This window comes from Muntiacus reevesi, chromosome 5, assembly GCF_963930625.1.
Source record: "Muntiacus reevesi chromosome 5, mMunRee1.1, whole genome shotgun sequence".
In the NCBI taxonomy this organism is placed as follows: Eukaryota; Metazoa; Chordata; class Mammalia; order Artiodactyla; family Cervidae; genus Muntiacus; species Muntiacus reevesi.
Genome location: NC_089253.1, coordinates 70,621,009 through 70,635,063, shown reverse-complemented (window position 1 = coordinate 70,635,063; position 14,055 = coordinate 70,621,009). Strand labels below are relative to the sequence as shown.

Sequence of the window (14,055 nt, the reverse complement as noted above, 5' to 3'; positions counted from 1 at the left end):
GTGATTAATAATACTATATTGTATATTTGAAAGCTGCTAAGAAAGCAGAGTCTCTTAAAAAACCGCTTGATGAAAGTGAGAGAGCAGAGTGAAAAAGGTGGTTTAAAACTTGACATTCAGAAAACTTAAGATCATGGCATCTGGGCCCATCACTTCATGGCAAACAGATGGAGAAACAATGGAAACAGTGACAGACTTTATTTTGGGGGGCTCCAAAATCACTGCAGGTGGTGACAACAGCCGTGAAATTAAAAGGTGCTTGCTCCTTGGAAGAAAAGTTATGACCAACCTAGACACCATATTAAAGAGCAAGAAATTACTTTGCCAACAAAGCCAATCTACTCGAAGCTATGGTTTTTCCAGTGGTCATGTATGGATGTGAGAGTTGGACTATAAAGAAAACTGAACACCAAAGAATTGATGCTTTTGATCTACAATATTGGAGAAGATTCTTGAGAGTCCCTTGGACTGCAAGGAGATCCAACTAGTCCATCCTAAAGGAGATCAGTCCTGAATATTCATTGGAAGGGTTGATGCTGAAGCTGAAACTCCAATACTTCGGCCACTTGATGCAAAGAACTGACTCATCTGAAAAGACCTTGATGCTGGGAAAGATTAAAGGCAGGAGAAGGGGACGACAGAGCATGAGATGTTGGATGGCATCACTGACTCAATGAACATGAGTTTGAGTAAGCTCTGGGAGTGAGTGATGGACAGGGAAGCCTGGTGTGCTACAGTCCATGGGGTCACAAAGAGTCGGACACGACTGAGTGACTAAACTGAAGAGAACAGACCTTAAAAGTACACATCACAAGGAAAAAACTTTGTAACTACGCATGACGATGAGGTTAACTAGATTTATGATGGTCTCACAATGCATACAAGTATCAAATCATTATACCGAATGCCTAAAACTAATACAATGCTATATATCAATTCTTTTTAAAAAAGGGGTGAGCGAAGGGTATGGACTAAAGAATATACCAGATCCTCTAACTTGCTGAATGCACCAATAAGATACAAATGGTATTAAATACTAAACATTCTAAAGCTTTTTTTATGCCTTTGACATTAAAAACTTTTTGATTTTTATTAAGATTGTTTAAACCTCTAACTGGCTTATATCTGAACCGATACATTTTGAGGTCTTCTCTATTTAGCTGGACAATCTTTCCATTTTTGAGTATCTCTAACTTGTGATTTTTTTCTTTTGTAAGAAACTCAAAGATATACCGTCCCTAAAGACAAAGGTAATTTTAAACTTCCCTAGATTTCCATAGTTATATTTCAAAATCAGCCACTACTTTAGGAGTCCCAAATTATAGCTTAGTACTGTGTGGATCACAATAAACTGCGGAAAATTCTGAAAGAGATGGGAATACCAGACCACCTGACCTGCCTCTTGAGAAACCTGTATGCAGGTCAGGAAGCAACAGTTAGAACTGGACATGGAACAACAGACTGGTTCCAAATAGGAAAAGGAGTACATCAAGGCTGTATACTGTCACCCTGCTTATTTATTTAACTTATATGCAGAGTACATCATGAGAAATGCTGGGCTGGAAGAAGCACAAGCTGGAATCAAGACTTCTGGGAGAAGTATCAATAACCTCAATATGCAGATGACACCAACCTTATGGCAGAAAGTGAAGAGGAACTAAAAAGCCTCTTGATGAAAGTGAAAGAGGAGAGTGAAAAAGTTGGCTTAAAGCTCAACATTCAGAAAACCAAGATCATGGCATCTGGTCCCATCACTTCATGGGAAATAGATGGGGAGACAGTGGAAACAGTGTCAGACTTTATTTTTTTGGGCTCCAAAATCACTGCAGATGGTGAGTGCAGCCATGAAATTAAAAGACACTTACTCCTTGAAAGGAGAGTTATGACCAACCTAGATAGCATATTAAAAAGCAGAGACATTACTTTGCCAACAAAGGTCCGTCTAGTCAAGGCTATGGTTTTTCTAGTGGTCATGTATGGATGTGAGAGTTGGACTGTGAAGAAAGCTGAGCGCCGAAAAATTGATGCTTTTGAACTATGGTGTTGGAGAAGACTCTTGAGAGTCCCTTGGACTGCAAGGAGATCCAACCAGTCCATCCTAAAGATCAGTCCTGGGTGTTCATTGGAAGGACTGATGCTGAAGCTGAAACTCCAGTACTTTGGCCACCTCACGCGAAGAGCTGACTCACTGGAAAAGAGCCTGATGGTGGGAGGGATTAGGGGCAGGAGGAGAAGGGGGAGACAGAGGATGAGATGGCTGGATGGCATCCCCGACTCGATGGACATGAGTTTGAGTAAACTCCGGGAGTTTGTGATGGACAGGGAGGCCTGGCGTGCTGCGATTCATGGGGTTGAAAAGAGTCAGACACGACTGAGCGACAGAACTGAACTGAAGGATTCTTTTGATAGAAATGCTATCTTGGAAATAACTTTTAGAATTTATTCAATTTCCTTACAAAAGTCCTATACCCCAAAATAAATGTATTTATTTCCTTCCTCGCTCTTTTGATCAAATCAGATAAAAATAATTTTCAGTAGTTTACTTTTGAATAAAAATTTAAAGGAAAATTTCAACATTTTATGTTGTATTAGAGGACATTTTTTTAATTTTCCACTGGAAATTTATCAAAAATTTTTTTCAACTATTGTGACTTTGTCAATGTTCATATTTTCTATGCTCCTATCATGTTTAATGTATATTCTCCTTCAGTTTGATCAATGTAAAATATATTCTAGAAAAGTAGAAGCCGTATTTGTTTCATTCACAATGAGCGATGTCCAGCAAGGTACTGAACTCAGATCAACCCAGTATTTTGATGACTTTGACAGTCAGAATATCTGTAAATCCTCACCTGAAAATGTTGAAATAACCTCAAATGTTGTTCCCAAAGTAGAAGCAACAGATGTTACTTTATCTGCACCTAGAATGTATAAGTCTCCAGATGAGGAACACTTCACAACAGCATACCTAAAATAAAATTGAGGCGTAAGCTACTAACAGTGAAAAGGAAAAACCACAGATAACATTTTAAACGTTCTATGTCACTTTAGAAAAACTAACTTTAAGATCAAAACAGTACTATTTTCAAAGGACTTCATTCCTTACATTTCTGTTTTCTTTCCCAAAGAAGCTGGAAAATAAGGTCTTAAGTAGAATTCTCTAAAGCTTAATAAATCTATATGAACATAAAAACTAAGTGATAATTCACTAATTTTAAGAGAATAATGAGGATGCAATAAGATCAAAATAATGCCAAAAATTGGAACTGATCCTATTTGTGGATAAAACAAAAATTGCTATAATATACCTACTTTGATTCTGGCATGTAACAAACAGCTTGATTGGCTGGAATTGTCCAAGGCTGTGTGGTCCAGACTAAAACACTAACCAGAGATGAACCATCTGTGAAAATGAAAGTTCATATATGCTAGCAAACCTAATGCTTTAATTCCTTAAGTTTAATAAACTCAAGCAACGGATAAATCTTACCTAGAAGGGATGCCAACTTAGGAGAAGGTTTCAGGAGAGGGAATTTTACATATACTGAGCGACTGACGTGCTCCGGGTTATATTCAAGTTCTGCTTCAGCCAACGCAGTCCTAAGGATTAAAAACATTAAACATAAATATTTGAAAGTCCCACAAAATTCTCCACTTTAGCTACCCAAAACACATAAATACCTTGATGAAGGAGACCAAAACACAGGTTTGTAAGATCGATAAATCAAGCCCTATAAAAGACAAAGATATATGAAAGCTGGAATTCTGTAACATGTAATTCAACATATTCAAAGGAAAAGAAAAGCTTTATTACCTTATCATACATTTGGTAGAAAATTTTCAACTGCCTGGCCTCGTATCTTCCATCAAAAGTATAGTAGCAATTATTCCAATCTGCCATTATTCCCCAGCGAATAAATGCCAATTTCTGTTTCTCAATTGCTGCTTTGGCGAATGATCTAGCTAAAATCAACAAACAAAAAGCCTTTTGAAAATGAGTTAAAATTCTTGAACACGGTTTAGCATATATCTCTCTAAATGCAGGTATTACACACAATTTAGACTATAAAAATGCTTAAAAGTAAATTTATCCTGAAAGTTAAAAGTGTTCAACAGATACCTACAACAAATTCTAAAATTAACTAAAATTTCAAAAGTTAAAATTTTGTCACCAACTCTTCCATTAGTCAGAGATCATAAAATGATCTTATGTTTAAAAATAACAAACTGGAAAAGTTACTCTTCTTACTTCATAATTTAAGAAAAGGTCAGAGAATGATTTTCATTATATACACACACACAAAATTAATTAGTGCAACCAATCATACTGTCTCATAAGGAAGTATGGGATCTTCAAAATCATATCCAGTTATACAGTAGTTTAACAGATAAGAACAGACAAGTCCTCCTTGACTCATGCTACTGAAGGAAAGGACCAAAAAAGAGATGTCTAAAAAAATTTTAATTTAAAATTTACTTTTGGTTTAGGACCTAAAATAGGTCAACAGGTTCTAGCCAAGAAAGTAAAGAAAAACACTGACCAAAATAATAATTTCAACAAAAGGTGAGGGCCAAAGAATTGAAAAATGTACTTGGACGTGCTCACAAACCTTTCCTTCATTTCTGAACATAAGTTCTCATAAAAGTCAATTACACAAAATCTGAATATTCTGTGACACAGTGGTTTTCAACTGATCTTATTATAAGCGAAAAAATAACAGCAAAAAATAAAAATCAACAGGTGTCTTTGACAAAGCCCTGACTTTTCCAAGGAACCAGGGTATACAAATAACATTTTAAAACAGAAATAGAGATTAATTACCTTTCTCTCTAATTTCCATAGCTGAAAGATTCTGAGCTTTTCCACCAAGTTCTGATAATACTTTCATTTCAATGGGTAACCCATGACAATCCCAGCCTGGCACAAAATGTATTTTGGAACCTCTCATCATATGGTATCGATTGGCTATGTCTTTCAAAATCTGCAAAGATGAAATGATAATCATCATTCATACAAAAAGCATGTGGCCTACAACTTATGTTCTCTTAATATCATTTTAAAACACTAATAAAGTCCAAAAGGATTTATATAGAATTACCTATTAAATCTACCAACTTATGTTCTACATAAACACAAGCATAACAAATATCTGATTTTTAAAATGTCATTAACTCCCCCAGGAAGAAATCAAATTACAAAAGATTTCAAAGTGAGACATTATATCCAACATTATTAATTTTTTTTAAGTTGTAGTATGCAAATAAGCAATCTATATTACTCTTTTAAGAAATAATTTGAACTTCCTAAAAATCAAAGTAAAAAATTACAATTTGCTTTACTTTCATGGAATAAAATTATTTATGTAAATTTAGCTCATAAATATTACAGAATCAAGGCAGAATTTATAATGCCCTTAGAGTATGAAGTATTATGCTTAACTCTGTTATTACTAAAACCCTAAATAAAACAGTAGATCTCTTAGTAAAGTTCTGTAACTGTTTCTTAGCTCATCTTAAGAAACTAGTGGGCAGCAGATTTTTTAAAAAATATATTCCCACTGAAAAATGAAAACTCAAAGGCAAAGGACAGATTTGGCTCCAGGTTCAATTCCTTCTTCCCAAAAGTAAATAATGCAATAGTGCAGAAAAATATATCTTCCCTTCCATGTCTCTCAAAAGTAGAAATGATAACACACATTCCTCTCACACCTTCTATGTAAAACTCCTTCAGACTTCTTACCAAAGGGCAGGGGGCCTTGTGATCTAGGGGTAGTTATATAACATTCATCTACTGATACATACTTAATATTTGTACACTCTTATGTTACATTGATCAATATAAATAACATCCTTCCCATTTATCCCTATTTGAAATTGTTTTATTTATCTAATTATCTGTCCCTTCCTGGGAAAACATAAACTCTTTGAAATCAGAGATCCCATCTGTCTTCATCTGTAAACTCCCAGCATGTAGAATGGTGACTGCCACTATTCATAGCTCAGTTGGTAAAGAATTGCCTGCAATGCAGGAGACCTGGGTTCAATTCCTGGGTCGGGAAGATCCCCTGGAGAAGGAAGTGGCAACCCACTCCAGCGTTCTTGCCTGGAGAATCCCATGGACAGAGGAGCGTGGCGCGCTGCAGTCTATAGGGTCGCAAGAATGGAACATGACTGAGCAACTAAGGACACACAGACTATTCTACAAGCACTTAACTGAATAAACGAAGTCATGCACACAGGCTCTAGAGTGTGACGTCTCACATACTCGTCACTAGCCATCAGCGGTAATAAGCATCAAAACCGGCCAGTCCAAATTGAGATGTAAATATACAATATATACCACTGAGTGAAAAAAGTTAATCCCCCAAAACTGTATGATTACATTTATACAGAATTCTTGAAATGACAAAAATATAGAAGTAGACAACAGATAAGGAGATGGTGGGAAAAGAGGGAAATAAATATAGCTATAAAAGAGCATCATAATAAAAATAAATGAGAAAAAAAAAAGAGCATCTTGAAGGATTCTTGATGGAAATGTTTGGTATCTTGAGTGTATCAATGTAACATTCTGGTTATGATATGGTACTACAGTTTTGCAGGATGTTACCACTAGGGAAACGGTAAAACATATACCGAATCCTCTCTCTTTTGTTCTTAACAAATGCACCTGAATTTATAATTACGCCAAATATAAACTCTAACTAAAACAAAATTTGAATGAAATTGTTTTCAAATAGTGTGTACTTAAAAAAAAAAAGCACTTCAGTTCTGTCCATCAAAAGAAATTAATGCTTTTTTTACCATCTGATGTAATATTTCTAATAATTTGAAAATGAGTTATCAAGCAGCATGATTTGGCCTCTGCGGAGGCAAACAAAACTCATACTGAGGAATGTACAATATGTGTAACACTTTTGAGATATGTTACATATCTCAAAAGTGTTAGAAGTTTTCAGTACAATTAAATGGTCTAACACAATGAAAGAAAGTAAGTGAAAACGAAAGTGTTGGTCACTCAGTCATGTCTGACTCTTAGGGACCCCATGGACTGTAGCCCATCAGGCTCCTCTGTCCATGGGATTCTCCAGGCAAGAATACTGGAGTATGCTGCCATGCCCTCCTCCAGAGGGATCCTCCCAACCCAGGGATGGAACCCAGGTCTCCCGCATTGTAGGCAGGCGTTTTACTATCTGAGCCACCATGGAAGCCTGGTCTAATACAATATGTAATACATATTATAATATAATTCTACTCTAATAGCAATACTGACTTGTTCAGTGACCAGATTTCTGGTGGTGAAAATACAGACAGATGTCCAAGGTCATGCCTTCTTCAAACTTTCCATTAAAGTATACATAGAAATAAAGGACTGAAAAAATAAATAAATAAAGATAAGGGACTGAAAAGTATAGTAAATAAATTGTGGTACACACTCTCTCAATGGAATGCTTCTCTACAATTATTGACAATTAAGAAGGAATCAACCATTGACATCATAACAGCATGTACGAATATCAAACACTGTACAAGTAACAGAAGCCAGACATAGAAGAATCTGTTATAATTCAACCTATCTGAAATTTTGCAATTGGCAAAAAAATTATAGCAACAGAAACTAAAAGAGTGATGAGGGCAGTAAGCCTTCATTCTAGAAGGCCAGCATCACCCTGATACCAAATCCTCACTTTATCCTCCTCAAACACACCAAGAAAACTCACCTCAAGTCTTTGTACTTGGCACTGTGTGTGTGTATACTCAGTACACACACAAATGGAGTGAGTTGTCATTTCTTACTCCAAGGGATCTTCCCCACCCAGGGATCTAACCTGTGTCTGCTGTGTCTCCTGAATTGGCAGGCATACTTTTCACCACTTGAACCACATGGGAAGCACTTAGCTATTGCTGCTGTTGTTCAGTCATGAAGTCGTGTCTGCCTCTTTGCAACCCTATGGACTGCAGCACGCCAGGCTTTCTTGTCTCTCACTATCTCCTGGAGTTTGTGCAACTGGGTCAGTGATGCCATCCAACCATTTCATCCTCTGTCGCCCCTTCTCTTCCTACCCTCAATCTTTCCCAGCATCAGAGTCTTTTCCATTGAGTCAGCTCTTCACATCAGGTGGCCAAAGTATTGGAGTTTCAGCTTCAGCACCTGTCCTTCAATTAACATTCAGCACTGATTTCCTTTAGGATTAACTGGTTTGATCTCCTTGCTGTCCAAGGGACTCTCAAGAGTTTTCTCCAGCAACACAGTTCAAAAGCATCAATTCTTCGGTATTCACATCTGTACATGACCACTGGAAAAACCATAGCTTTGACTATATGGACCTTTGTCGATAAATTGATGTCTCTGCTTTTTAATATGCTGTCTAGGTTATCATAGTTTTTCTTCCAAGGAGCAAGCCTCTTTGATTTCATGGCTGCAGTCACCATCCACAGTGATTTTGGAGCACAAAATAATAAAGTCTGCCGCTATTTCATTTCTCCCCCTTCTATTTGCCATGAAGTGATGGGACCTGATGCCATGATCTTAGTTTTTTTAACGCTGAGCTTTAAGGCAACTTTTTCACTCTCCTCTTTCAGTTAGTTATACTTACCCCAAATACCCCACAGCTTACCCTCTTGCTTCGTTGAGGACCTTACAGGAATGTCATCTTTTCAGTGAGGGGGGGGTATCCCAGATCAATTTAATAAAACTACACTTTGCCCAACTGACCCACCTATTAATCTTCCCTGTTTTTATTTTCTTCTAAAGTACTCATTACTACAAATAATGCGTGTATTCCTATGTGTGTATATGTCTGTATGTATGCGTGTGATTGTGTGTTGGGGGGGGTTGGGGATTCCACACATACAACCAAGCAATTCTTGGACATTAGCAGGGTGTCTGAGAATTAGCATAAATGGGGTGGCATAAAGAGGAGAAATATCTTTCTCACTATTCCACAGGCTGTGGAGTCCAAGATCAAGGGGCTGGCAAATTCAGTATCTGGTAAGGACCCCTTTCGGGTTCATAGACCCCATTTTTCCCACTGTAACCTCACATGGCATAAGGGGACAAGGGAGCTCTCTGAGGTCTTTTTAATTAGGGCTTTTAAGCCCACTGATGGAGGGATTAGGTTTCAACATACGATTTGCAGGGGGAGGGAGACAAACATTCAGTCTATGGCAACTATCTACCATATTAAACATTTTACTTATTTATCTTTCTGTGCCTTCCTGTTTAGATCACAAGCTCCATGAAGACAGGACTTATTCTTATTTTGTTCACTGTTATTCCCAGAGTCTAGACAATATCTGGCACATAACAGATGCTCATTAATTATTTATTGAATAAAATGATACTTATTAATGTAAAATAAATTCAAAGCAAATACCAGTGATGTTAGTTTTCACACAGTACTAAAACTGTTCATTGACACTTTCTATTAAGACATTTCAGTTTATATCAATGCAAGTTTACATATTGTCATAAAGTCAGAATATACTTTTTTCCAAAGTGTATTTACATAAAGATTTTCCTTCACATCTTATAACCAAAATTATAATTACCTTATTTAAAGCATGTCCAACATGAGGGTCACCATTTGCATAAGGAGGTCCATCATGAAGACAAAACTCAGTCTTCACTTTTCTTTCTCTTTGCCATGAATAAAGTTCTGAAAATCCACATTTCTGTTTAAAAAGAACAATAATCTCTGCACATCACATAAACACATACTCGTGAATCTTGCCATAAGTAACACTCAGCACCTGCTTATTTCCTATCGCATTCCAAAATATTCAACTCTAAAACACAAGGTGAGTTTTCTAAAATGCACATCTTCCAATTAAAAAATAAATTTAAGAATGTTTTATCAAAAAAAAACTTTACTCCTTCTAATAACACAAAAAATAAATAAGATACACATCTGAGTACTTATCTCTTAAAACTTTTCAATAGATACCCTGCAGACTTCAGTTGAAAGTCTAAGTTCTCTATGAAGGTATACAGGACCCTACAAGGTTTGCGCTTATTCGCTGAGAGTCGTGTCCGACTCTTTGCAACCCCTTGGCCTGTAGCCTGCCAGGCTCCTCTGTCTGTGGGACTGTCTAGGCAAGAATACTGCAGTGGGTTGCCATGCCCTCCTCCAGGGGAATCTTCCCAACCCAGGATCGAACGTGTGTCTCCTGCACCAGCAAGCAATTCTTCACCTCTGCACCACCTGGGAAGGCCTACAAAGGTTTAATACCACAAAATTCTCAGACACACACACACACACACACACACTCTCTCTCTCTCATATCTTATTCCTGCTATGCTATGGCCTCAACACAAATTTCTCAGACACACACACACACACACACACTCTCTCTCTCTCTCATATCTTATTCCTGCTATGCTATGGCCTCAACACAAAATTCTCAGACACACACACACACACACACACACACACACACACACACACACTTTCTCTCTCTCATATCTTACTCCTGCTATGCTATGGCCTCAACACTTGCTACTCTCTCAGTCTGGAAAAACGCTGACTGCAGCCCCACTCCCCTTCCCTCACCTTCTGTGTGATGTTGGCCAAGTCACTTTGCCTTTGTAGGACTATCCCCTCATTTGAAAAAAAAAGTTAATAATACTCAACCCACCAAGCTGGTGTAAAGATTATACAAGAAAATATCTGAAACTGTCACAATTCCAGAAATACTGAAAGTACTGGACGGAACACTTAAAAAACTAGATGGCCAAAACAGGTTTGTGAGTCTAGAACTCTGAGAGCTGTCATAAGAATATTTAAGCTAAGCATATTTACTTAACTAAGATATCCAAAATATCAGGGATTTGTAAAGACCCTAGAATTACACAAACTAACAAGTGAATTTCTGGCCTTAGAAAGCTCAGTTTAATACAGGAGACAGAGGCACAGGTGAGGAAGAGGACTCAGATGAAGTAACCATGGCTACTTAACCCTTCAAACAAGCCACCTTCCAACTAGCAACCTACTGATACCACAAAAGTGAGCTTCAACTTCTCATGATCGCATCTTTATATGTGTACATGTTAATTTACTTTAAACAAATCACTGGAAAAGAGTCCAAATTCGACTAGTTTTGTGTAAGCTAAAACTGGAATTTCTATTCCATCCATGCTATCTGAGCACAGCTGTTTGACCGCTGGACTTTGCTGGTGGCTCAGACGGTAGGTGGCTCTGCCTACAATGCCGGCGACCCGGGTTAGCATTCCGGTCTGGAACCCGCCACCTCTAGGGGACTTGTCTAGAGGTTTCCGCACCTGTGTTTTCACTCAGTACAACCTGTGGGAAGTGCATGATTCCCACTGGTCTGATCGCAACACCTCTGGCCCAAGAGGGTCTGGAGCCTGCGGCCGGGCCCTGCCCTGCCCTGCCCTGCCCGGGATGTGGGTGCCCCAGGCGTGACTCCAGGGAGGCCCCGCTCCCGGCCCGCAGGCCCGCCCGTACCTGCTGGATCTCCAGCTCCGTGTCGGGCTGCTGGCGGCCCAGCAGCTTCATGGGGAAGCTGGTCTGCGGCAGCAACACCGTGTCCCGATAGCTGCCATTACTCGAGTTCTGCGGCTGGTTACTGGCCCCTGTGACTGACCGCACCAAAAGGCTCCCGGTTGTCCCTCGCCAGCGCGGCCGACGAGGAAGGCGTGGGGGCACCCACAAATTCCAGGCCGCGGCCAGGGCCGCCGCCCCCGGACCGCGAGGGCGCAGCCCCCAACGCATGGCGGGCCAGACCAACCCCAGGGTCCAGGTGGACGCCGGGGCCTCGGCTCCGGCCGGGCTTTGTGGGAACAGGGAGCCCAGAGCACGGGCGCGAGCCCTACGGGAGTGCGCACGCGCGCGGGGTGGGGAAGGGGCGGGGACGCGGCGCGGGGCGGGGAGACAGGGGACCCAAACACACCCGGATCTTGGCGGCAGCCGCCCCTGGAGCGGCGCTGATGAGAGCGGGAAGAGGTGTGGCCCGCGCCCCAAGCTCACGATTCAGTCACCGCGCGTTCCTTTTAAAGTTTATTTTATTTAATCCAGTATAACTAACGTTACCACTTCAACATGTAATTCATATAAAATTATAAATATAATATTTCACATTCTTTCTCTTCATTCCAGGTCTTCGAAAATTGCTATGTAATTTACACATATAGCGTATCTCCGTCCATTTGGACTGCTGCTGCTGCTGCTGCTGCTAAGTCGCTTCGGTCGTGTCCAACTCTTTGCGACCCCATAGACGGCAGTCCACCAGGCTCCACCATCCCTGGGATTCTCCAGGCAAGAACACTGGAATGGGTTGCCATTTCCTTCTCCAATGCATGAAAGTGAAAAGTAAAAGTGAAGTCACTCAGTCGTGTCCGACTCTTAGCGACCCATGGACTGCAGCCCGCCAGACTCCTCCGTCCAAGGGATTTTCCAGGCAAGAGTACTGGAGTGGGGTGCCATTGCCTTCTGCATCCATTTGGACTACAATTTGCCAACTCAGTTCAGTTCAGTCGCTCAGTCGTGATAGACTCTTTGCGACTCCATGGAAACTGCAGCACGCCAGGTTTTCCTGTCCATCACCAACTCCCAGAAATTGCTCAAACTCATGTTCATCCAGTCGGTGATGCCTTCCAACCGTCTCAGCCTCTGGTCATCCCTTCTCCTCCCGCCTTCAATGTTCCCGCCTTCAATCAGTGTTAACATCAGGGTCTTTTCCAATTAGTCAGTTCTTTGCATCACGTGGCCAGAGGATTGGAGATCAGCTTCAGCATCAGTCCTTCCAATGAATATTCAGGACTGCTCCCCTTTAGGATTGACTGATTTGATCTCCTTGCAGTTCAAGGGACTTTCAAGAGTCTTCTCCAACACCACAGTTCAAAAGCATCAATTCTTCAGCGCTCAGCTTTCTTTATAGTCCAACTCTCACATCCATACATGACCACTGAAAAAACCATAGCTTTGACTAGACGGACCTTTGTTGGCAAAGTAATGTCTCTGCTTTATAATATACTGTCTGTGTTGGTCATAGCTTTTCTTCCAAGCAAGCATCTTTTAATTTCATGGCTGCAGTCACCATCTACAGTGATTTTGGAGACCAAGAAAATACTCTGTCACTGCTTCTATTGTTTCCCCATCTATTTGCCATGAAGTGATGGGACTGGATACCATGATCTTAGTTTTTTGAATGTTGAGTTTTAAGCCACCTTTTTCACTCTCCTCTTTCACTTTCATCAAGAGGCTCTTTAAAAAAAAAGAAAAGGAAAGAAAAAAGAGGCTTTTCAGTTTCTGCCATAAGGATGGTGACATCTACATATCTGAGGTTATTGATATATTTCTCCCACCACATGATGGAATATTACTCAGACTTAAAAAAGAGTGAGATTTTGCCATTTGCAGCAACATGGATGAACTTGGTGGGGCATTATACTAAGTGAAATGTCAGAGAAAGACAAATATTATGTGATATCATTTATATATAGAATCTAAAATATACAACAAACTAGTCAATAAAACAGAGAAGAAGCAGACATAAATATAGAAAAACTAGTGATGGGGCAATATAGCAGTAGAGAGAAAAATGTTATTATGGGATTATAAGAAACTATGCATGAAATTTTTGAAAATTGTAAAGCACTATAGAATTTAATGAATCTTCCTTCAATTTAAAAAACAGTGAAAAGAAAGCATATGAAACTAGTGGGGAAAAAGCAAAGGCCTGAGCAGATGGTTGTGGGGTTTTTCAGTTTTTTTCTTTTTGAGCATGGGACTGTGGTCAGGGGTTATCTATTTAATTTTAAAATGTTTAAAAATAAAGTAGCTTTGTTAATATAAAGGATACCTTTAACAATACAAACTCCCTGTTCCCTTTGATAATTTTTCTTACCCTGAATTCTACTCTGATAAAACAGTGAGTTTGGCTTTCTAAGGAATCAGAAAATTTGTCTTTAAATGAATGAGTTGAAACAATTTACCTTTATTGTTACAACTGGTACGTTTGCAATTAACTCTGCCATATTATTTTATCCTGTCATATTCTAATCACAGTGCCATGGTTTTGAATACTGGGGGA

At 39.4% G+C, this 14,055-nt stretch overlaps 1 protein-coding gene across 1 annotated transcript in view; it reads right to left on the bottom strand.

Moving 5' to 3' along the window:
- IARS2 (isoleucyl-tRNA synthetase 2, mitochondrial) overlaps positions 1-11,833 on the bottom strand; it is a 43,431-nt gene extending 31,598 nt beyond the window's left edge. Inside the window, exons 1-8 of the mRNA XM_065938358.1 lie at positions 11,469-11,833; positions 9,553-9,675; positions 4,823-4,982; positions 3,815-3,963; positions 3,682-3,731; positions 3,491-3,600; positions 3,313-3,403; positions 2,853-2,968 (exon numbers count right to left, since the gene is read on the bottom strand). Coding sequence (XP_065794430.1) covers positions 2,853-2,968; positions 3,313-3,403; positions 3,491-3,600; positions 3,682-3,731; positions 3,815-3,963; positions 4,823-4,982; positions 9,553-9,675; positions 11,469-11,735 — 1,066 coding nt within the window. The 5' untranslated portion in view covers positions 11,736-11,833. The remainder of the gene's footprint in view (positions 1-2,852; positions 2,969-3,312; positions 3,404-3,490; positions 3,601-3,681; positions 3,732-3,814; positions 3,964-4,822; positions 4,983-9,552; positions 9,676-11,468) is intronic.
- Positions 11,834-14,055: the final 2,222 nt, after the last annotated feature.